We start from the raw sequence: 24411 nt of genomic DNA on the forward strand, positions 1-24411 counted from the left end.
CAAGAAAGGTCCAATGTGGTTTATAGCAGATATCTAATTGGAAGTCCGACAACTCTGAGCATTTAATCGAACAGGCCTTTTTCTTATTCCTTTGACACTTTGATAGCTTGTATTCGTTTTGTATACTCTCTTACGTGAATTTACATATGTTCTGATAATTTGATAGCTGATGATTTTGTAGCAGCGCTGATATCATATAACACGAATTTAAAAGTACATTTAATGATGGCGGAAAATCGTGGCTCCGCACAAACCGAATTTGGTAAATTTATATGACTTGTATATATTTAGCTCAATACACGAAATACCAACAGGTAATAATACGCGCTCAAAAGACGACTACTCCATGACAATGGACCACGATGCAGACCAAAATACGCAAGAGAGTCGAGATGATAGCACACATACACCAAATTCATCAGCTCACAACACAGGTATGTATTACGGAAATATAAATGTAATTGGCTTTGTTACAAAACTTTGGTTAATTAGATGAGGACGATGACAGTGGTGATGGACGTAGTAGCTCTGCGCTGGCTTCATCGTCAACCTTAAGTTACAAAGAAAGACGTCGCGAAGCGCACACGCAAGCTGAACAAAAACGGCGTGATGCTATCAAGAAAGGTTATGATAGCCTGCAAGAACTAGTGCCTACATGTCAACAAAATGATTCAGCATCTGGTTATAAATTAAGTAAAGCGCTCATACTGCAAAAATCAATTGACTATATAGGTTACTTAAACTTACAAAAGAAGAAGCAAGAAGAGGAAAGTGCTGCATTGCAAAAAGAAGTTGCAGCTTTACGCATAATACAGCACAGTTATGAGCATATGTTGCAGCATCAGCAAGCAAATCCTGGGCCCGAAGAAGCGCGTCTAACCGACGAGGCAAAATTTCAAGTGGTCAGTATGAATTGAAATGAGTTTATAATATTAATATAATTTGACATAATCTAAAAGCGTATAAGTTTCAATATGAATTTATACATTTATGCTGGATTACATAATGCAATAGACGGGTTTCGAGTTTATATTGTAAGCCAGCAATGTTATACACATTTGGGGTATATTAGTTTTGTCACGAAATTTGTAACATCGGAGACCCAAAAAAATATATATAAATGATCATCAGGTCAAGTTGAGCCGCTTTAGGCATGTCCGTCTGTGCGTTTCTAGGCCAACTAGTTTCTCACATTTTGATATATCGATCTACACATTTGCACACGTCCATTTCTTCCCAAAAACTGCTTATTTTATGGAATTGCCGCTGCCTGAACACCATTCTATTTGACGAATAAATTTACAATGAATTATGGTCCGAAGTAGAGGTACAATTTCCGAAAAAATTTCTCAGATCGGGCAACTAAAAAATATATATGTAGCTACCCTACAAGCTGAACGATCAAAATCTAGTCCTCGTATGGAAAACTTTTTATTTGTGTAGGGTATTAATATATATATATATATATTGTTTTATTTGAAATTTGAGGAATCAGACCAAAACTTTTCTTAATTATATGTATATCAGATCTGACTACTCTTGAAATTCACTACACAGTGACAAGTGAATGTTATTATTTTGAATGAGTACATCAATATGCAATAAGCATTGTTTTTATTATTTTTTCTATATAGCAATGTCTCTACAATAATTAATATATGTAGATAAAATATCGTTGTGCGGTATCTGATGCATTCAGAAATTCTACTTACGAAACTATTGTGAAATAAATAATATTATATTTATAAATAAAATATTCTAATGTAATATCAATATCTACCAAAACTAATTTGTTCTCACATTTACTGGTCATAAAATCCTGCCTCTTAGACAAATTTAAAATTAATCTTAAAAAAATATTAATAATAATAAAAGAATTTGTTTATATGTAGTTCCAGGCATTTATGGACGAGATGTTCGAAACATTCCAGCATATACCAATGGATAACTTTAAACAGCTGACAACCGGCGTAATACCCTGGTTAGAAGAATACTGCAAGCCACATATTTTGCGAAACATTCTCAGTCGCACGCTGCAACAGATGTCCCAAACGCAAGCCCAGGAGAAACAGAAGCAGCAGGATAACGAAGGTTTCAGCTGATTTAGCTGTAGCTTATGTATGTACTTCGGTCTTCACGAATATCTAGCTACATATACGTTGCTTATAATTATCGAAACTTATTTTGTTTGTATTAGTGATATTTTACTCCGGGAATCAAATTAGTAGTGGAATTATTTTTACAAAAGATTGCCATTTTTTAAGCCAAATAGTAAGCCACTTATTTTTTATATTTTAATTTAGAAAATTGTGCGTTACAATAATTTTAATGTGACTTCATAGCATTATGTTGATAAGAACAAAGTAATGGAATTTAGAGCACTTTATCGTTATTTCTACGTTTAGACTTAACTTAATGGGTTCCCATGGTTGCGGGTATAGATAGTAATCATTTTGTAATTGGGGTGTTTCTTTTAAAATTTTAGCATTATTTTTTTTTTTTCAATGGGCAATCGAAAACTTTTATACGAATGTTTATGTAACATAAAATATTCTCAATTAAAGTGTTGCCTTAAACTGACATACATATTTTGTCTAATCAATTTTTTCGACTTAGTCTTAATTAATGTCAAATTTGTACAATAAATTATAAACAAACTAAATGTAAAGCCTCTTAACTATTTAGCATATTACTACTGAACTCTTTGATTATAATAATTGTGTGTATTTTGATTTACGATTTGCACATAAACTTTTCAGCGCACTGCTGCCACACATCATAGCCAATAGCAGCTTTGTCCGCAGTTGGTGCACGTAGCAATTCCTGCACAATGCTCACCTGTGCATCAAAGCCAACCAATAGGAAAATATCCAACAGTTTACTTATTGAGTATGGTTCATATTTATTTGTGAGTTTCAAGTTGGCCAACGATGAACGTAGTCGTTGCATAAAATCTTTGTAAGCCCCTTCGTTAATGTGCATACTTTCATGTTGCATACGCAGTATGCCTTCCGCAAGCGTAGCGATGAAACCCAGAAACAAATTCTCATTGCTTACATTACCGAGTATATTGGAAATGCTTATTAACGCTTGTGGTAGTTCAAGTCTAAAGTCGTGGGCGCGTACAAAACATAGCGCAGCCAATTTACGCACACTTTCACAGCGATGCGCCAATAGACGCCACATTAACTCGCGTATGCGTTGCAAGAAACTGCATTCATTCGCCTCAATTTGTTTGGGTAAATGCTTAACTTTGGAGAGGAAGCCCAGGAATAAAACGGTGGTGCGTGTGTCGGTATTCAAGTCTTGCTTGCTGGCAAAATAGTTGAGTATATAATCACAGGCCGTTGGCAGTTTTCGTATGATTTCATCATAGGTAATATCGTTGTTTTCATTGCCAGCTGCTGCATCAAAATCTTTGGCCAGTGTTTGTCCAACAATTTTCGGTATTAATGCGCCAAAAAGTTGCAACGCTGCATTGAATTCCGTCCACTCGGGATGCTCGATGCGTTTCAATGTTACTAAGAGTATTTCATTGTAATAATGTGATGTGGCCTCACGCAACTCAGTATCGCGCACTAAAACGCCTAGGTAGTGCATTAGTAAAGCCTCCAAACGATCGAAATTCTCGACATGCGAGGCGTCAGTCGCGCAATAATTCTTAAGTAACGCGATAGTTCTATCCATTACGGACTTGAGTAGTGGTCTGGTGCGTTGCTGTTCATTCTTCACGATATGCAGCATCATTATGGAGTAACCGGCACCCCGACGTGTAACACTCACCTGCTTTGTATTGTCGAACAAAAGCTTCAAGCAATTGTCTAATAAGTGGTACACCGCCGAAGTTGTAGGGCAATGCGAAGTGATACTTTTAGTTAGTTTGCCTGCCGATTTGAAAAAAATTTAACGTAAAACACTGCTTCTCTTAAGTAATGAGTAGATACCCACCTATACTTACGCCAGCTGCTTCGATAGCCCCTTTGTGTCTACAACGTGTTAGCACTGTTACATTTATATCCAAGCAACGCTTTAATATCTGGCAATGAGTGGAGTCATGCTCAGTTGTTGCTACATATCGCATACCGATTTCTGTGGCCAAATCACAGGCAGCCTAAAATATAAAAGATTTATTGAAAGTAAGTTTCGTTAGTTCTTAGTGTATACTACCTTCAATGTTAGCCAAAATGACATAAGTAAAAATTTACGAAATTCTCCATGATCTTCGACTTTGTAGGCGCTTTTCTGTACCAAAATTTCCAAACTCTCGTCCATGTCTTGGAAGCTCGCAGCATTACTAGCAGCTTGCAAGGGATCAGCTTTGCATACATTCAGTAAATCCAAAACTAAATTTAGTACTTTTTCTAAAAGGTCAAGTATATCGTTCTGTGATTCCGTTTTTAGACTGATATTGCCTTGCACAACTTCTCCAACTATATTGATAAAGCCAAATAAGTGATTTCGTGTCTTGCACACAAGCAGCGGATCTTTTTGAAAATCTTCTAGTTCTTCTTTCAAAGAAGTTATAGCGAACTGAAGTAAAATGGAAATCGTTTCTTCATCGCCAGTACTTTTGCAGCAATTTAATGTAACTCTAGCATAAAGTGTACTTAAAACACATTCGTCCACATCGCAGCGGCGGCTAAATTCCTTGCATAAGCGCACACTTTCGTCCACTTCGGAAAATTTGATTTGCTGTAGTAAGCGCATTATCAATTCTAATGCATCATCAAATCCCAAAGGATCGTCGAGTAGTTTAAAAAGTGCTGCTGCTACGCTAGCAGATTCAAATACCTTTTGTTCAACTAAAAAGTTACCAAGTTTTTTATTTTGCGTTAAACAGCAATTTTTAGCATTCTTCTCCAAATTGTCAGCGTATAGTGATTTTAGCAAAATCTCTAAGAGACGCAACGAAAATATTTTCGGTTGATAAATGTTGCTACCAATGTCATCATCAATTAAAATATGCATATGCTTGAAAAATGTGTGTATACTGGTCTCTAGTGTTGTTATTCCACCCACATAATGTAATTTGTTAAAGGTTTTTGACACATAATTAACGATGGTTGGTATTTTACCCAAAATTTCATTACGATACTGAGCATTTTCTATGCATTTATGCTCCTTTATAAATGCAGCAGTGAATTCCAAGCAATCCTCAATGGCAAAACTAGCCAAATTGTCAACTATGAATTTGAAAATCAACATTTGGGTTTCCAATTCGAATTGGAAGCAGTTTGTTATAAGTTCTGTGCTGATTTTAAAAAAGTGTAGCTTTGAAGCTTCGAATATTTGCCGTGAAAACATGCTGAAGATTAAGGTTGAACGAAAATAATCCTGTTCAATGGATCCATCGATAGTGTTTTCGAGGAAATTTACTATTTCCGGTTGATTTTGCAAAAATTCGAACAGTCTATCCTTTTGTTCTATACGTCCATACCATTGCGCGTAAAAATTTTTGATTTCTTTAACTGAACCCCTAGTGAGTATATCAGTACTTAACAGTAGTAGCTCATCTGAGTTTTGTGTACTTAACGCTTTTACTAAATATTGACTAGCGGCTAAAAGACTTTTATGACTTAAACTTAGACGTACACCAGCGAAAAATTCATTCACTAAATGGTTGGCACTCTGCAGATATTCAATTAAATTGTGCGTTTTCAATATGCAACTAATTAAATAGAATTTATATCGGTTTGACCATGGCCAAAACTCTAAAATAACTTGAAAATTCGCGAATGCATAGTCAATTTGCCGACAGCAATTCCAGAAAAGGTTCAGCGACTCTTCGCGCATGCCACATTGGTTGCATTGCAGGCAATAATAGATTTGCTGGAGCGGTATATTTACGTTGCGCTTTGGAAATTTACCCAATAATAAATTCAATACTTTAAGTATGTATAGCAAGCTAGCGCAGTCGTCGTTGATGGCGTCACTTAATGCTTTGGTGCAATCAATAAGTAGGGTCTCAGGATCGAAAGTCCGCGCATGCTGATCAGTTAATAGCATGGCGTATAATAACTGGAAGCCAACCTCCTCGGCATATAATAATTTCGGCTTAGGTAAAGCGTTCAAATGTATCTCTGGCAGTTTATGTTGTTGTATCAATTGAAAATACGCACGATAGGCTGTATTCAAAACAACCTGATTGGCTACATTCGATGCATCTGTTTGCGATTTTGAGAAAATTTCGAACTCAATTACAGCCACAATGTGCTGAAGTAAACATTCTGCCTCCTCTTTAGTTTTTGCTTTTGTTGCAATTGACTAAAATTAAGAAGTCATTATAATCAATTCTTGTATTGTTTACATATTCATGTATAGTACAACTTACAGGCAAATATTTTATATACTCATCGGACTTGGTAATATCTTTTACACACTTTGGAAGCTTACTAATGTCTTGAATTGCAACTGCCATGTCGTTATGCAAACTTAAGAACGACTTTATTATTTCTAAGTACTTATTAAATAATAAATTATTACTAAACACGTATCCTTAAAATTAAGAGAACATTTACGGGTGGCTTCCGGCCAAAATTTTTGACAGCTGTTCTTATCAACTGTCTCTTACAGTGGTTCAGAAGATAAAAAACTATTCAAATATTTATAAAACACCAGTACGAAACGTGGTTTAATGCATTAAATACTAGAAATACGCAATGAACAAATAAAAGTAAATCAACCTACTGTGAGTTTTATATAGTATATGCTTATAATTTGAATCATATTTAAGATACTTTGAAACCTGTCTAAAATAAAAACCTTATTGAAAATACGTAATTAGTGAAAAAACGTGGCAACTTTAATTAAATTGCCATATTTGCGGTGATTTCTGGTCCGCTTCATTTTTGTTCTCTACGCTTTGCGCATTTCAAAAGTGACAAAATGGCGAATGAAGCAAGTAAATTGCTCCTTTCTACACAACAAGAAAAACCAAATCATTACACGTAAATAAAATGAATTAATTTGAAAAATTGTGATTATAAGTGCTTATCAATATACTGGAACCATTTGCTTCATATTTATTTAACGTTGTGTCTTCCAGGTACTTAAAGGAATTTCGGGTTGAACAGTGTCAGTCTTTTCTGCAACACAAATGTAACCAACATAGACCATTTGTATGCTTCAATTGGCATTTCCAAAACCAACGCCGCCGTCGCCCTGTCCGCAAACGAGATGGTACATTCAATTATAGTGCAGATAATTATTGCACCAAATACGATGAAACTACAGGCATATGCCCCGATGGTGACGAGTAAGTATCTTCCAATTATTATTTTTTTGGCATAGCTCTGCAGTCAAAAACCAATGTTTAGTCTGTGCAACATACGCTAATATCCTTCACCACCACCCATCTACAGTCAGTTAGAGAAATTGCGTTTCCATTATTTCCTACACCTTTTGGCTTTATACAGATCCCTAACATTTTTCTTTTTTGCTTACGTGCTTTCGTCATTATCAGCCATTTCTTTTATGTTTGCTTTCTTTGTTTTTGTTTTATTTTTGTTGTGTGTTTAGCTCTATTTTGTGTTTTTGATGCAAATTCGTTTATGTTTTACTACAATTCCACTGACTTTTGTATCAACACACATTTTTTGTCTTTGTCTCACGCTTTCGCTTTTATGTTTATTGTGGACATTCCCTTATTTTCGGCAGAAACAAACTTGATACCTTTTCAAAATGTAAATAAATATACGCATAGGCGTACGCTAGGGAGGTGTTATGTTACATTGTATATATGTACATATGTAATTTATATATGAGAATAAATGAATAAGCTATAAAGTTATCATTTCGAATTAATTTCTTTAGTTTGTTTTTCTTTTTTTTTGTTTTGCTTAGAAGCTCCACTTTTTAATATGTACATATGTAATAAGGCTTTTTGTTGCTATGGTAAATTTATATTTATAAATAAATAATATTTCATACTTGTGTTTACAAAAAATAACAAATAAATTCTAAATATTAAAATTGTCATTTCAGCTGTCCATTTCTTCATCGCACCGCGGGTGATACTGAAAGACGCTATCATTTGCGTTACTACAAAACCTGTATGTGTGTACATGACACTGATAGTCGTGGTTATTGTGTCAAAAATGGGCATCATTGTGCCTTTGCGCATGGCATACAGGATCAACGTCCACCGGTTTATGATATTAAGGAATTGGAATCCTTGCAGAATGCAGAGCTGGCTCTCGACGGTACAAATGCACAAAATGCGCTGGATAAAGAACGCAATCTTATGAATGAGGATCCCAAATGGCAGGATACCAATTATGTTTTGACGAATTACAAGACGGAACCATGTAAACGTCCACCGCGACTTTGCCGTCAAGGTTACGCTTGTCCACAGTATCACAATAGTAAGGACAAACGACGAAGTCCACGCAAATTTAAGTATAGGTAAATACAGTTGAAATGTTAGTGAATTTAGAAAAAAGCATTTATTAGTGTTCTATTTTAAATTTTGCAGATCCACACCATGTCCCAACGTAAAGCATGGTGAGGAGTGGGGTGAGCCTGGTAATTGTGAGGCTGGCGACAATTGTCAATATTGTCACACACGTACCGAACAACAATTTCATCCGGAAATTTACAAGTCAACTAAATGTAATGATGTACAACAAGCTGGCTACTGTCCACGTAGCGTCTTTTGTGCTTTTGCACATGTGGAACGTAAGTGTAGACACCTGTTTGAATATTTTTCGTATTTATATTTACATTTTTGTTCGTTACTATTACTTCCAGCTTGCCCTATGGATGAATTGCGTGAGAATGCGCTCTCTGCCAGTTTGGCCAACTCAAGTTTATTATCACGTTCCTCGGCGCCAATTAACATTCCTAATTCTACACTAAACAACTCCATGAACGGTGAGTGTAAGTTTATCGCAAAACATCAAAGAGAATGCGATGCAAAACTAAAAACTTTGTTATACATATAGATTACAATTCTGCCGGATTTTCTGTCAACATTCCAAGCAACTCGCTAACATACAGCCCAACCAGTCATAGCAACCTATTTAGCGTATCAGATGCATTTAACTATAGCGGTTCCAATACAAATAAACTAAGTAATTCACTCTCAGCGGCCACGCAAAATGACAGTAGCAGCTTGTTTTTCCCATCGCGCATCATATCTCCAGGTTTTGCTGATGGTTTATCAATAAGTCCCTCCGTTAGGTAAATCAAGTTAAAAATACTCGTATATATGAAAAACTTTACATTTAATAATAAATTTTACATTGTAGAATTTCCGAATTAAACTCAATACGTGATGACATCAACAGCAGTTCTGTTGGGAATATGTTGTTCGATAACACTTTGTCAACCACTAAAAATGCATATTCATTGCAATCACTACAAAATCAAAATAACTCCGATGTTAATCGTTTATCAACAGAATTAATGACGAAAAATTCACAAATTGTAAAGCTAACGAATCGAATTGATGAGACAGCTAGAAAGGTAATTTTTATCTAATTAGTATATAAAGTGGGTAGTATTAGTGAATACAATAGTTTTTTCATATATCTTGGCGGCTTAATAAATTATTACAAGCAATATTTCAGTCAGGGTTGCAAATAATGCTTTTAAAAAATTATTAATTAAAAATAATTAGTAAAGTTTTAATTCCAAAAAAATGTATCTCAAATAACAGAATGAAAAATAAAAAAATTATCCTAAATACCGGATTGAAATATAAAAAAAAGAACGTGATTACAAGCTTATACATTAAAATTAAAAAAGGAAAACTAATTTTTATTAGAATTTATCAGTTTGGTTATCTTTTAAAAAGCTTTTTTTTTTTAATAATATATCAATATAGTTTACCTTTTTTCTTTTATTTATATTTAATTGCTTTTAATTATAGTGTTTCATGCTTTTAATTTGAAAAATATTTTTTTTATTTGTTATGCCGAATTTTAAATTAAAGTTTCCAAAAAAATGTTGATTACAAATTAAACTATCAATTTCGGTCTCAAAATGAGTACTAAAAAATTGAAAATTTAGCTTTAAATCCAAATTTTTTGAATTAAAAATTCGCAACCATGATTTCAATAACATATTTTTTTTATTTTTGTTTGTTTTTTATATTATTTTTTTTTATTTTTGTTTGTTTTTTATATTATTTTTTTTTATTTTTTTTTTTATATTTTTTTTTTATATTTTTTTTTTTTATTTTTATTTTTATTTTTTTTTTTAATATTTTTATTTTTTTTTATATATTTTTTTTTAATATGTATATTTTGTTTTTATATTATTATTTTTCTTTTGGAAAATAATTATGTTTTGTGATGCTATAAATTTGTCTTATCATTAGTAGCATACTTTTTTGATGTACTATATATGTATGTATACCATATATCATCATATTTTTACTTATACTAAATTGCATTAATTTTCATTGCCATTTCATAGTTAAATTTAACGGAATTGCAACGTGACAAAGCCAAGCAGGAGGCCATTGAGTGGAAGGATCGTTATGATTTGGCGCAAACGCAGCTTCATTTGTCTACCGAGCTGCGCAATTTATCGATACAAAAGCTAAAACAACTGCAGGTATTATTTACTACTATAAAAAATAAAAAACATTTTCAACAACTAATTTACACTATAAATACATGTTATTTATGTTGACATCTCATTTACAGTCGAAATTACGCACAGATTTAGAGGAAGTAGAGAAGGTTTTATACTTGGAAAACGCCAAGAAATGCATGAAATGTGAGGAGAACAATCGTACTGTCACCTTAGAGCCATGTAATCATTTCATACTATGTGATTCTTGCGCCTGTTCGGTGACGGAATGTCCCTACTGTCAGGTGTCCGTAGTCACAACACACACTTAAGTAAAACAAAAACAAATTTAAAACGGTTGAATAAGAAATGGGCGTAGAGCATTTAGTATAAAGAAATGTTTAGGTATACTTGCTCCAATCAAATTATTTATTAAAAGTGTAAAAAATAGGTTCTCAAATAACAAAGTATTGAGCAAACAGAGCTGGGTAATAGAAATAATCATTATAAAATTTATGAATTGAAGTGAAAAGTTATGTAATGCATACATACTAACATAAATTGTGTTATTCGCACAATTAGCGAATAATTTTAGGTGTCAAAAATCAGTGAAATTATATATATATATACACATATATAGCGTATATTTGATGAAATTGTGAAAATAGTTCTATGCGAATTTTCTAACACTAACTTCCAGTGAAAAAGTGAAAAGCAAATAAGCAATTAATCAAGAAGCAATGAAATATGTTTCTTTTACATTATTTTGCACTTAAAACAAACAATCTATCCAAGAGTTTTATTTAATGATAGCACTGTCACCTATTTTATAACATTTTTTTTAGCATTTTTTCCATTTCGTTTTCAAGTCAATTGCATATTTTTGTGTAACATAATGTATAAGTTAACAAATGCAAATTTTTATAAACTAATGAAGTACTATCTATGTTTATATATATACTTTTTTTATTTTAAGCCGTCAGTATAATTACATTTTGTATTCGAATTTTATTTTTAAGTTCATAAACATTGCAAGACAGAAACAAAAAAATGTGACAACAACAACAAATATGGTTACACAAGGATTTACACAAATCTATTATTTATAATTTATTTACGATAAATTTTCATTTAGGCAAACAAACTGTAAAATTAGTATTCCATATTCACTTGCATAGTATTAAATTTAGACTTTTACCAGTGCATCCTTACAGCCGTTTACATTAATATGTACTAATTTAGGTTAAATAACAAAGTTTTCGTTCTATACATATTTTAGTAATGCAGTTTTAACGCTCGCATTGCAGTGATTTTTCATGATCATTAAAACATAAACATAATTTGTATTATTTCAAAAAAAAAAAACGCATTGTTATTTGGTGATTGCTAACGGCATAGCGAAATGTGGGAAATATGTGCTTATTTTTTGAAATTTCTAAAACTTCTACAAACAATGAGATTCAGTATCTGGGTGCAAGTTGTCAAGTTAGGTTAATCGATTCCTAAGTTAATGGGTTACGTTATATTATTGTATCTTACGTTAACTTAAGTCACTTGTCGTTGACTTGCGCACGTTACGTAACATTATTTTGTGTTACGCTAAGTCACATTTACTTAGTTTATGTTACGTTACGTCACCTAAACCTAAGTTACGTTATGTAACGTCACATAAACCTAATTCTAATTTAAAAAAATATTACAGACCACTAGCCACTCTTTTCGATTCTCATTATTTCCGCTAACGCTAAATGACTTAAAATACTCAATGTGATGAAAATAATTCATGCTACATACATATTTCTGTTAGCAACATTTAATTGCCTACTTTTAGGCACTTGGTTTGCTTGTCACTTTCGACTCCTATTTATTTTTTAAGTTCTTTTTATTTATTTTTTTTTTTTCATTTTTAAGTTTTCATTATTATAATTTTAGTTTTTTTATTATTTTTTAATTTTTTTTAAATTATTTTATTCTTTAATGTTTTTAAAATTATTTTATTTTTTAATTTTTTTTAAATTGTTTTAAATTTTTGGTTTTGATTTACACATAAATACTAAATATGTTTAAGAATTTACATAATTATATGTATATTAGCTTTTTGTATTATGTGTTTATCGCTGCAAAATTCTGAAATCGCTTCGCATAAAAGCATAAAATTAAATTAAATGAAACTCCTGAACCAGCGAGAAATTAATATATATTTTATTCTATATGCTACATGTGAGTTCGAAAATCCAATTATTCAATTAATTATTAATATCTGACTTGAAAAAATTATTTAAGTAAGTAGTTGCATAATTTCATTATGCAATTAAAATGACGATTAATAAATGATCTTACAAAGTAGTTTTTTGTAAATTTTTCGAAAATCTGTTTTTTTTTTTGAAAAATTTGTAAAAAAGTAATTTTTCGTATATGTATTTTTATAAAACCTTATGTATTGGAAGAAAATTTTAGAATTTTACACGCGATGAAAATAAATTGTTTTTCATATATACAAAATAGTGCAAAATATATTTTCAATATAGAAAATTTATTAAGCTCCGATTTGTAAAAAATATATATTTTCCAAGTTTTTTACATATACATATTTATGTATTTTCCAATAAAGCTCTTTAAAATAGTACAAGATTTTCTAAACAAAAATTAAGTGAAATATTCAATGAATTGGTGTGATTATAGTAACAATAATTGTCAACTCAAACAGCGAAAAGTGGTTTTAAAAGTCAAAAACTATAAACCATAAAATTTTATGTGTCGTAATTGGAAGTTTAAAATTGAAGCGAGGTGTGTTTAATTGGACATTGTATTATTTTGCGCATAACAAATTTGGCTTAAATCTTGAAATTAAAATATGTAAATTGTTTTGTTGCTTGCTTTACATGCTTACTTCTCTTTTGCGAGCTATAATTTACAAATAAATGCCAATAACATTTGCTATAAAATTAATTATGGCACATGAAAACTATGAAAATTTTGAAAAGTCTAAATTGTAAACGCTTGAATAATATTAGAATGAACGACAATGTGATTTGCTTATGTGAGAAATTAATTATAAATAAGCATAATAGTAATTACAACAAATACAGCAAGTGAGATGAAGAAGTGTAAACAATTAAGAATGCGACCACAAGCGCAGCACGGCGAATTTGTATTGATGATGTATACGAATTATTTTGTCATATTTTATGCAAACAGCAAATACACTAGTTAGCACTAGTCAATGCTGGACTAAGTATAAATACAATATAAGGTACACATGTCGCAGCTTTCTAAGAAAAAAGGCAAAATTAAAAAGTTTTATAAGTTAGTGCTAAACCGATGCTTCTTTGAGTCCAATGCGTTCGAAGTTGAATTGTTTGCGGAAGAAAGTTATGTAACTTGAAAAAAGTAGTACTTGGTAAAAATTCGAATAAAAAGCTCTCTCATATTTTTTAATCACAAATAATAATTTTTTATATATAATTGTTTCTAATTTTTAATTCCGTGTCAAGAATTGAGGAAAGTTTATTTCTAGCAATTTTATTACCTTATTTGAAGGTCTCCAAAAGTGTGAAAATTTGTGAAATTATTTTCTTTTATTTTTATATTATGTATGTGGTTCATAATTATAAATGATTCGATTATTAATCAATTTTCTTTAGACATTCATGCGATTATAGAGTGTTAAATTAGTTTTCAAATTTTTTATATACTTTTTTGCAATAAAATTTTCTTATTGATGAAAAGAATAAATAAAAAAATGGAGAATTTTTTACCTTTTTAAAATAATAAACAAAAAAAAAATATTTAACTTCAATTTGTTTGTTGTTTATTTTAAATTATCCTTTTAATTTTGACTTTTTCATTTTAAATATTTTTTTTTAATTTTTTTGTTTTTATTTTAATTTTTTTTTAATTATAAAAATATTATTTAACTTAAATTGGTCTTTATTTATTTTAAATTATATATTTTTTAACTATTTTTCTCTTTGTATTTTAATTTTTTTCTTACTTTAAATTATTCTTTTTATTTTAAATTAATTCTTTTACATACTTTATACATACATATTTGTACATATGTTGATGTTATTCGACTTGTTTTCATATGTAGATTAAAGGTACTTTTTTACAAAAAACTTTTTTTTTCAATTTGGTATCATTTTTATTCATTTTTTACTAAAATATCTGCATTAGACTTTTCAGTTACTATCTTTTAAAGTTCGGAGTGAAAAAAAATCATTTTTATTATTATAATTATACCATTCTTTAATTTTATTTTGTACAATTTTCTAAGATATTGTAAAATATATAATAAGTACATATGTATATGTAATTCGATTAATTACATTGTACATTATTATTTGAAGTTAAATTAAAATATTTTCCTAAACTTTATTCAAGTTATAAATTTGAGAATTGCAATACTAAATTTAATAACGATTTTGGAATTGGTTTTTCATATAGATATAATAATTTTATTATTTTTATAATTTAAATTAAAATAATTTTAATTGTTTCAGTTTTTATAAATTATTCTAATTTTGTTTTTATGTATAAAATTTTTTATATCTCTTTTATTATTATTTTTATTATTATTACTTTTAATTGTTTATATATTTTTAGTGCTTAAATTTAGATAAGTTATTGTAATTTTGTTTTAAATATTTTTTAATATTTCTTTTTATTTTTTTTTTCAAATATTGTTTTCTTATTTTTTTTAATTTAACTTTTATTTTTTTAATCTATTGTTTTTACTCTTTAATCTATTTTTTAATAATTTTTTTTATTTTGTAATATTTTTTTTTATATTTTTAATTTTTTTTATTTTTAATATTTTTTTTTTTATTTTTTAAATATTATTTAATTTTTTTTATTTTTTAATTTTGATTTATTTTGTAATATTTTTTTTATTTAAAATTTTTTTTATAATTTATCACTTTTTATTAATTTATGTTGGGAATGCATTCTTTCTTACGTACTGTACTCTACAAGTTGTTCATAATTTCTTGCACATTTTTGGGAGCCTATTTTGCCTGCTTTTAAGAGCTTAATCAGAATTCGAATATTTTCATCTATTTTATTCAAAAATTTATTTTTCATACATTTATAAGTTGTTAGTTTGGCATATAAAAAAGCATTGGAAAGTGAAATATTAAAAATATTTTTTATAGTTTTTCATATTAAGTAACAAAAAAATTTCAGAAAACCGCTTTATATACATTTATTAAACTATTTTGCACTTTAATACTCATTTAATTTTAAAAATATATTTATCCTTGGAAAAACTAAAAACAAAAAAAAAATAATGATTAAAACGGTAAACATGCCTGTCTGTAAATGTGGTTATCATTTAGAAAAAAAGAAAACTGTCGGAGAAACTCACCGATATTTGCTGCTTTAAATATAGAATTTTCAAATTCAAAACAAATAGAATTTCAATTAAAAATAATAACTAAATAACATAACAAATAGTTAGTGATTTGATAGTTAACAAAATAGTTACAAAAGCAAAAACAACAAAATAAATGAATAAATAAACAAGCACAATGAAAAAAAAAAATAAATAATAAACGGAAAAACACATGAAACAATCTTAGAACAATAAAACAATAACGCAGAAAGGCTTGAAGATTATATCAATACAAGATTATAGCTGGCACTTGATAAAGCAAGTTCAGCAAAGAGAGAGGGAGGAGTAATATGAAAAAAAAACTAAACAAATACAAAAGAAATAGTTAACTTAATAAGTAGTGCAAGCGTTTTATAAAACCCACTGAATCTAGTAACTACGTAGAACCCACAAAAGCAACAATTAATAGTGATGAAATAGCACCGTTCAACGGTAAGCGCGCGACAAAAGAATGCACGCTTAAATAGCAAATTGCTGAATGTAATTCTACTCGCGCAACATGCTGTTACAGCGTATAATAGTTTTGTTTTTGACTAGTGTTGCCAAATTGGTTTAGGAACAAATTCACCCAACACCAACAACGAACGAAATGGAGAGAGGTTGGGTTTGAAACTTTCTCTTACTTGTGCATTCTTTTGCCACTCGCTTACAATAGAAACTGGCATAAAATTAAATATTGCAAAAACAAAAAAAATAAAACATTAAACAATGGTTGAAAACAATCTCCGCAACAGAATGTTTCAGGTTACTACTAAAACTAACTGAGAACACCGAACAGGAATTTTTATATTGGTACAAGTGTATTTTTAAGAAGCGGTATAATCAAACTAAAGAACCTATTAAAAACCAACGCTAATAATGAAACTTAATATTGTTTAGAACAAAAAACATTTTATTACTTTTATTATTATTATTGATATTTTTTTAAAGGCGCTTGGCTACCCTTTGGCTGGGCAACAACTAACCGATACAAATCCACAGAGAGCATTTACCAACTTTTAGGTGAACCAATTGCTTAGAATAACCGTAAAAATAGTAAATTAAAGAGCAAACTTAATTAATTGATTAACAAATTGCAATTATATTAACAAAAAAAATTAATTAAAAAATAAAAAAAATTAAAATTAAACTTATTTGGCAGTTTAGATATGTATTATATAAATTATAAATATATATATGAAAAAATGTTAGCAGCCTCGAGAAGAGTAAAGGCATACTTAGTTGACTTATCTACCACTAACTAACCAACAAACTAACTAACTAACTAATTGAATAATACTAAAATATATACCGATACTATTTACGAGTATATGCCGCAGACACGGGAAGCATACAAATTTACACCTTTTTATACTAATTTTTGAGTGGTTTTCGTTTTAATACAACACCAAACATACTTAAGTACATACATATATATATATATACACATGCATATATGTATATATGCATATATTTGATATATAAAAGAAGCTAGAATCGTGTTCGGTGTGTTAGGCAAATTCAAAGCAATTACAAATGTGTTAGCTAAACTACAAAAAAATAATTGAAATAAAATGAAAAAAAAAACAAAAACAACTAAAAATAAAGATAACGAAATAGGAATGGATTTTTAATTTTTACAATTTTAGATACACCAATGAAACAAGAACAAAAAGTAACAACAACCATCAAGTAGATATCTGTGAAAGTAACTGATAATGAATTGAACGTACGTTAAAGTTGACAATTTGCAAAACAAAAACAACAACAATTGAATATAACTAATAAAAAAAATTTATGAAATTAAAACGCTATAAAAGAAATGATATTACTTTCTAATACAATTATTGCATATGTAGTCGTAATTAATTTTTTGTGTATGTATGTAGTTAAAAGTATTCTAAAAATATGAAAATAAAAATGAAAAAAATAGAAAAAAAACTTGAGTATGCAATTTTTACAAACCACAAACAAATAAAAACTTAGAGAAACTTTCCATAAATGAAACTAAACTGAGCTGAGATAAGAAGAAAAAGAGAACAGAGCGGGCGTATAGTTGTATGGGCTAATAAATCTAAATAACAAAAGTAATGTTAACCTATACTAGATAATAATAATAATAATAAAGTTATGAGAAATAATACAAAAACCACATTAAGAATAGGAAAGAAGAAGAAAAATATGAAAACAATAACAAAAAAACTACTTAAAACAATAATAAATGCATAAATAGCCAACTTAGGAACAACTAAATAATCAACTACTAAAATATGTTTGTATGTCTGTACAGAAATAAATTTTAACAAATGGGCAAGACAAGTGAAGCGCCAACAAAAGTGAAGAAGAAGAAAGCAACAAAATGCAATAGTAATATTTAACGATGCATTAATAAAGAAACATATATATATATACATAAATATACTAATAACTAAACCTATGCATTATCGAATTGGAGCATATAAGAAGAGTGAATAATATATATATATATATATATACATAAATATATATATAATTGATTACATACAAATATTAATTTAAAAGAATAAAACTTATTTAAAAAATGTGTTAAATTTCGTCTATATTATTGTTGTTCTCGAGGTGAATGGCAACCAAGCTCAACTAGTAGCCAAAAAACCGGACTCACCATATATTCAGCTTACAATTGGAAGACGGGCAACAGTGTTCGAAGTTTGTCAGCAATTGGAGATTCCAAATATAGCTAGATCCTTCTTCACCTGGTTTTTCTCATGGAGTGGAAGTCTTCCTCTGCTTCCCCCGGCGGGTACTGCGTCGAATGGTCTCAGAACTGAAATGTTTTCATCTATTCGGACGACATGACCTAACCAGCGTAGTCGCTGTCTTTTAATTCGCTGAACTACATACGTCAGTGTTGTCGTATATCTCGTACAGCTCATCGTTCCATCGAGTACTGTCATCGTCCATGCCTCTGCACCATAGAGCAGGACGGGGGTAATAAGCAGCTTGTAGAGTTTGGTCTTTGTCGTCGAGAGAGGACTTTACTTCTCACTTGGCTACCCAGTCCGAAGTAGGACATATTGGCAAGAGTTATTATGCGTTGCATTTCGAGGTTGACGCTGTTGATGCTGTTAATGCACGTTCCAAGACAAACGAAATAATTTACGGCTTCGAAGTAATGACTGGCAATAGTGACGTGGGAGTCAAGCGAGTGCTTGTTTGATGACAGGAGATATTTCGTCTTGTCCTCGTTCACAACGGGACCTCGTTCACAACGGGAGCGAAGCGTATCCTTATCCAGGCTGGTAAAAGCAGAACTAACGGTGCCTTATTGAGGTCAATGATATCGATGTCATCGGCAGACGCCAGCAGTTGTACACTCTTATAGAAGATTGTACCTTCTCTATCTATCTCTACAGCTCATATTATTTTCTTCCGCAATAGATTGAAGAAGTCACACAAAAGGGAATCCTCGCTTGGTATCGAACGGTTCGAAAAGTCCTTCTAGATCCTAATGGAGATTTTGGTGTTTTTCAACGTTAGCTTACACAGCCGGATTAGCTTTGCGAGGATACCAAGTTCAGACATAGATGCAGTTCTTTTTCGTGCTGTCGAAGGCGGCTTTAAAATCGACGAAGAGATGGTGCTTGTCGATATTCCTTCCAGGGGTCTTTTCCAAATCTAGTCGGTTGTTGATTTTCCAGGTCTGAAGCCACACTAATAAATTCCAATAAGTTTGTTAACGGGGGGCTTCAGTCTTTCACACAGTTCGCTCGATATGCGATGTTGAGGAGGCCCATGGTTGTTGGCGCTGATTGTGGCTTTTGTGGATCGGGCAGAGCACATTTAAATTATAATCGTCGGGCATGCTTTTGTCAGACCATATTTTACAAAAAAGCTGATGCAGGATGCAGGAGCATTCCTTATCAATTCTTCGCGCCCATATTTCAATAGCTTGTCCGGCAAACCATCGGAAATATCGCCAGCGTCGTAAACAATCAGCTGTTAAACATACGCTAATTAATTGTAAATATGGTAGAGCACTTTTTCTCTCGCCAAATTCTGTTCGGCGTCCAATCGGCTTAGTAATACGGTATGGTAGAGCTTTGAGTCCATTTTGTCCGCTTTTGGATAGCCAATATTGATCACACCTTGTAAATCACCGAAAATGGTATCCATAACCTTTCTGGCCGATAACATAGTATACGAATTATTCGGAACATGTTCATCAGGCGAAGTCCACTGTTTCGACTGTTCCTCGGAACTATGCCTTCGGATTGCGTTTGAACAGCGTCAAACTGGGAGCTGGGAGCAGGGAGCAGAGTGGCAGTGGCTAGCGCTTTATTATAGCTGCTCGAAGTTTAGTTTTGAGTGCGGCAAGCACCTTTATTATACCACTGTAAAAGGCGTCGGAGGGCCAACAAGACAACAATTTGTATTTTTATTCGCAGTCTATTTGTCTATACTTCATTAACCACAGGATGCCTTTATATTTGGCGCCTTTTAATGCACTCCCTTCCCCGCAAATGCGATGACACAACATTTGAAAATCCGGTGCTCACCTTAGTTACTGCTACAAGCATATATTTGTAAATATGTCTGCGTATATGTATTGAATTACAATAAATACAAATTCATATATATCCAACCAAGTATTGCGGAGCCGCGCGAGTGGCAGGCACTCCACTACCATAAGTGTGGCTGTGCAACATTTGTGCAGCTTCCTTCCGTGATTGCGGTAACATAGTAACTACATGCCCATACACATACACACATTCATATGTTTGTCTGCAGCAATTGGTGTTGTCTTCTTATTTTTCCCTTTCTATCTATTTCCCACTCACTGAAAATTTGCAGGAATCACACAAACATACACAAACAACCATATACGAAGTCACACTCAGCCATGGGAGCTTCCAATGACCGGTCTCACGTTGAAAACCATTAAAATGAGGAAAACGATGTATGGGAGCTGCCGCCGTTGGGGCAGCGGCGCACACTTTAAGTTGTGGCAATAAAAAATAAAAATTCAATAAAAACCGTGTTTAAATGTGGAGTCGAAAGAGGGCAGCCGCAGAAAAAAATCAAATGTAAACCACAACTAAAGCAAAGCGACGCGATGCGACACGGCACGGAACCGCACGTCAATGCATGGCAAGGCGAGCACGGTTGAGAAGTGCGTCACCCGGTATTGGCAGAGCCTAGTCGAGTTAGCACGCGCAGACACATCACATGGTTTGGGAATGGGGAGCTTTCTGCATTTGGGCACATAACAACAACATGAAAAGCAACCACAGCGAATTCCGGCTTAGGATAAATATTATTAAAGAGGAAATGAGGGTTCAAGGTCCCCAAGAAATGCAGTCGGTTTGGCGATAAGTCCCTTCAATTTGTCTAAAAAACATTTTTTAAAACATTTTGAGTCTTACGAAGCTCAACTAAGTAGTCTGAAAGTGTTAAAAAATTCAAATCGAATACAAAAAATTAGGTTTCATCAAAGGCAGAAATTACAGCAAAAGAGAGACCTTTCTTTTGTGCCATCAGAGATCGCACGAAACTCGAAAAATATTTGATTAATCAAAAAGCATGCATAAATATACCGTTATGTACGAATATACCCTTAATATTTTAAACCAATTTCTACTACATAATTTATCTTTTAATTTTCAAAAATCGCGTTCTTTAGGCTGTCGCACTTGGCTTAAGTCTAAAACCGACAATTGATGAAGTTCGTACGAATATCGAACGTGAAATTGCAGCAATATCGGCCGATTTATGCTTGCAAACCGTCGAAAATTGGCATATATCTCTCATTAGAGGGCGTGTTCTGCCGCCTAATTATATGCTAAAATTTTTCTCCTTTCTTTCTGAGAACCCTACGATTCTTATTAGACACATTTTTAGTCTAGTTAATTCAATTCTAATCAGTAATCGCTAATTAGAAGCCAATAACAACGTCAACAACAATTACAAAAACGTTTGGAAGTAAACCCTCCACAGAACATTGCTACCGACGAACCTGCTCATTAGTGTTCGTCAAAGCATTAAAATGCGCTCAGATAAAAATGAACAACGAAAGCAAAAGCCATAATAACAATAGCAATAACATGGACCTTAACAGCATCGTTCAGCCACTTCTGATGGCATCGCTGGAAATGGGCAAGCTTACATACCAACATGCCCACAAACAGCCATACATACATACATACATTAATGTTTGGTTCTATATACATATATATGTATGTGTGTATGTATTTATAGGCATGAAGTGATGCTGTTGTCGCGGCGCAAAATGAAAAGGGTGCACCGCACCGTCAACTCCAGGCCAAAGCAGGTCGTCCCGTCATGAAGGTTATAAGTATACCGAGTGTGTTGGCCGTTTAGCTTGGCTAGCTCGTGCATTGATCGCCGGGACCACACACACATAGGCACGCGTTCGCTGACAGAATAAAAATTGTTGCTTTGGCATTTAACGCGTCCGCGTGTGCGCAATACAGTGGTGGCGGTGGCACCCGGCTTTACAAGCTGACGATATGAGGACCAAAACATACAGCAGGACAGGCCGGTGCATGGACAGACGGACGGGCTGGACGGACAAACGAGCGAGCGCTGGCTTGTTGCTGTTGTGAGTGTGATTGCGCGCGATTGTGGCTGTGACTGCGAACACGGTGCTGTGCGCATGCACGCACGCTTATACGTAACTACTCGTGGCCAGGCGCTTGCGGCTGTTACACTACACTGCTATGTGAGTGTATGAGTGTGTGTGTGAGTGTGGTGCCGGAATCGCTTGTGGTAGTGGCGTCGACCACTGTGCTATCACCGAATGATTATCATGCATTTTAAAATTCTTACGAGCTTTGCGCGCACACCTTGCCTTTGATCCCCGCCTTGCCTCTTTTCACGTTCGTACCTTGCTTCCACTTTCCTATTTATATGAGCGTGGAAGCTGTGAAGACCATAAATGTTGTATGTGGCGGGGGAAGAGTGCTTGCGCGGCGTAGTATGAAGTAAGTAGAAGTTTACTGATCGAAATCATGCATGGGAACTTATTCGAACGGCTTGAGAGTGGCATTCATGTCAATTTTTGTTGTTATTACTACGATTTTGTATTTTTTTTATTTTTTGTTTTTGCCTTCTTGTTATTCCGGCGTTCTTAAGTATGAATGCAAAGCAAAGAATTATAGCCGACACTGAACATGGATATGGATTTTTGCGAACAAATTTTAATTAAGCTTACACTCTCTGCTTAAGTAAATTAAAAATGCATTTGTATGTGGGTATGTGTATCAACATGTGCATATATTATTAGGTTAAATTTTTGTTGTTGTGCATATTATTAATTTTTAACTCTCGCAAGCTTCTGCTGCCGGGTATAATAATTGTGTTCACCTAACGGTGTTTGTATCACCCAAAAATAATCGAGTCAGATATAGGTATGTACATATGTATATACACAAATGATCAGGATGAGGAGACAAGTTAAATTCCGAGTGGCTGTCTGTCCTCTGTCTGTCCATGCAAGCGTTAACTGGAGTAAATATTTAGATATCTTGATGAAACTTGGTAGACATATTTCTAGGCACCCAATCCAAAGATACAATACTAATAGTGGCTGAAATCAGACAGAAACCACGCCTACTTTCCATATAACACTATTTTAAATTCCATCTGATTCTTTCACATTCCAGTATACGAATCAAGAACCAATCAATGTACCGGAATAGTGCCTCTACGGTGTGCACCTTTGACCAAAAATTGTTCAAGCTCACCAAACTATTCAAGGCCAACATGCCCACAAACAGCAAAGTAATCCAGATGCATTACACTTGTGTCAACGATTTTTCCAGTCCTCGAAACACTTTTCATAAGCACTTTTTGGGATGGCCTTCAGCTCCTTCAGCGAATTTTGTTTTATCTCCTCGGCTGACTGAAAACGGGTTTGATTTTTCTCTCTCTCCATGAATGTGGTATCGGAATTCTCAAGATCAAGGATGTCCAAAGAGACCCGTTTATGGTGTTCTTTTCGAAAAAAAAATTCCGCTTTATTGGGACGAGTCGAGCCAGAATGCGTTTCATACCAGAAACATCCACCAAAATCATTCAAATGGACTCGCGTCAGATGTCAGGATGTCTCTTGCCATCTCTTTAACACTTGACAAGGGCCATACCCTTCATTTTAGTAATATTTTCATCAGTTGAAGGGGTCGGAGGTCGCCCAGAACGAGGGCGAACTCAACGAACTCTCGACCGTCTTTGAAGGTTTGTATTTTTGATAAAACTTTATCTCCGTAGGTCTTTTCCAACATTTGAAACGATTCGGTACATGAAATTTTGTTAGAAATACAAAATTTGAAATTTAGAAAATCAGGTTGATCGATGACGCTCATATTTGGCATAGTAATTAAAGACAGTCCTACCAACTTAGCAAAGTAAATTTTTTTGAAATATCATCATCAGGCGCTTTTTTGTCACAATGTATATTTGTTAGGTAATGGCTGAAGAAATAATATTTTCAGTTTATTAAACCCACATCAGATAAACTTTTT

At 32.4% G+C, this 24411-nt stretch overlaps 3 protein-coding genes across 5 annotated transcripts; 2 read left to right on the forward strand and 1 right to left on the reverse strand.

The window, feature by feature from the left end:
* The first annotated feature begins 85 nt into the window (after nt 1-85).
* On the forward strand, nt 86-2662 carry LOC105227618 (max-like protein X). 2 transcript variants are annotated; one of them, XM_011207047.4, is made up of 4 exons: nt 86-262; nt 336-434; nt 493-902; nt 1893-2662. In XM_011207047.4, the coding sequence occupies exons 1-4, from the start codon at nt 223-225 to the stop codon at nt 2100-2102; spliced, it is 759 nt and encodes a 252-aa protein (XP_011205349.2). In that variant the 5' UTR covers nt 86-222; the 3' UTR covers nt 2103-2662. The 2 variants fall into 2 exon arrangements, with proteins under 2 accessions (XP_011205349.2, XP_011205348.2); XM_011207046.4 differs by having other exon boundaries at nt 87-262; nt 315-434.
* On the reverse strand, nt 2488-6672 carry LOC105227620 (uncharacterized). Its single transcript, XM_011207048.4, has 4 exons — nt 6332-6672; nt 4168-6264; nt 3949-4111; nt 2488-3884 (listed from the first exon to the last, which is right to left on the reverse strand). The coding sequence occupies exons 1-4, from the start codon at nt 6416-6418 to the stop codon at nt 2734-2736; spliced, it is 3498 nt and encodes a 1165-aa protein (XP_011205350.2). The 5' UTR covers nt 6419-6672; the 3' UTR covers nt 2488-2733.
* Nucleotides 6673-6802: 130 nt separating this feature from the next.
* Nucleotides 6803-11856, forward strand: LOC105227617 (RING finger protein unkempt). 2 transcript variants are annotated; one of them, XM_011207044.4, is made up of 9 exons: nt 6803-6947; nt 7046-7255; nt 7984-8403; nt 8474-8676; nt 8749-8877; nt 8943-9180; nt 9249-9465; nt 10420-10560; nt 10653-11856. In XM_011207044.4, exons 1-9 carry the CDS (start codon nt 6886-6888, stop codon nt 10848-10850), a joined length of 1818 nt encoding a protein of 605 aa, XP_011205346.1. In that variant the 5' UTR covers nt 6803-6885; the 3' UTR covers nt 10851-11856. The 2 variants fall into 2 exon arrangements, with proteins under 2 accessions (XP_011205346.1, XP_011205347.1); XM_011207045.4 differs by having other exon boundaries at nt 8749-8871.
* Nucleotides 11857-24411: the final 12555 nt, after the last annotated feature.

The sequence above is a fragment of the Bactrocera dorsalis genome, chromosome 2 (genome assembly GCF_023373825.1).
Source record: "Bactrocera dorsalis isolate Fly_Bdor chromosome 2, ASM2337382v1, whole genome shotgun sequence".
NCBI classification, from domain to species: Eukaryota; Metazoa; Arthropoda; class Insecta; order Diptera; family Tephritidae; genus Bactrocera; species Bactrocera dorsalis.

What these genes read in the sequence shown, in the direction of transcription:
- LOC105227618 (XM_011207046.4), top strand. Translation starts at nt 223, where the DNA reads ATGATGGCGGAAAATCGTGGCTCCGCACAAACCGAATTTG. An exon ending in CTCCGCACAAACCGAATTTG is followed by an intron (nt 263 to 314) that starts GTAAATTTATAT and finishes AAATACCAACAG; the next exon opens with GTAATAATACGCGCTCAAAA. An exon ending in ACGAGGCAAAATTTCAAGTG is followed by an intron (nt 903 to 1,892) that starts GTCAGTATGAAT and finishes GTTTATATGTAG; the next exon opens with TTCCAGGCATTTATGGACGA.
- LOC105227617 (XM_011207044.4), top strand. Translation starts at nt 6,886, where the DNA reads ATGGCGAATGAAGCAAGTAAATTGCTCCTTTCTACACAACAAGAAAAA. An exon ending in TCAATAAGTCCCTCCGTTAG is followed by an intron (nt 9,181 to 9,248) that starts GTAAATCAAGTT and finishes TTTACATTGTAG; the next exon opens with AATTTCCGAATTAAACTCAA. An exon ending in AAAAGCTAAAACAACTGCAG is followed by an intron (nt 10,561 to 10,652) that starts GTATTATTTACT and finishes TCTCATTTACAG; the next exon opens with TCGAAATTACGCACAGATTT.
- LOC105227620 (XM_011207048.4), bottom strand. Translation starts at nt 6,418, where the DNA reads ATGGCAGTTGCAATTCAAGACATTAGTAAGCTTCCAAAGTGTGTAAAA. An exon ending in CATTTTGGCTAACATTGAAG is followed by an intron (nt 4,112 to 4,167) that starts GTAGTATACACT and finishes TTTATATTTTAG; the next exon opens with GCTGCCTGTGATTTGGCCAC. An exon ending in AGCAGCTGGCGTAAGTATAG is followed by an intron (nt 3,885 to 3,948) that starts GTGGGTATCTAC and finishes TCAAATCGGCAG; the next exon opens with GCAAACTAACTAAAAGTATC.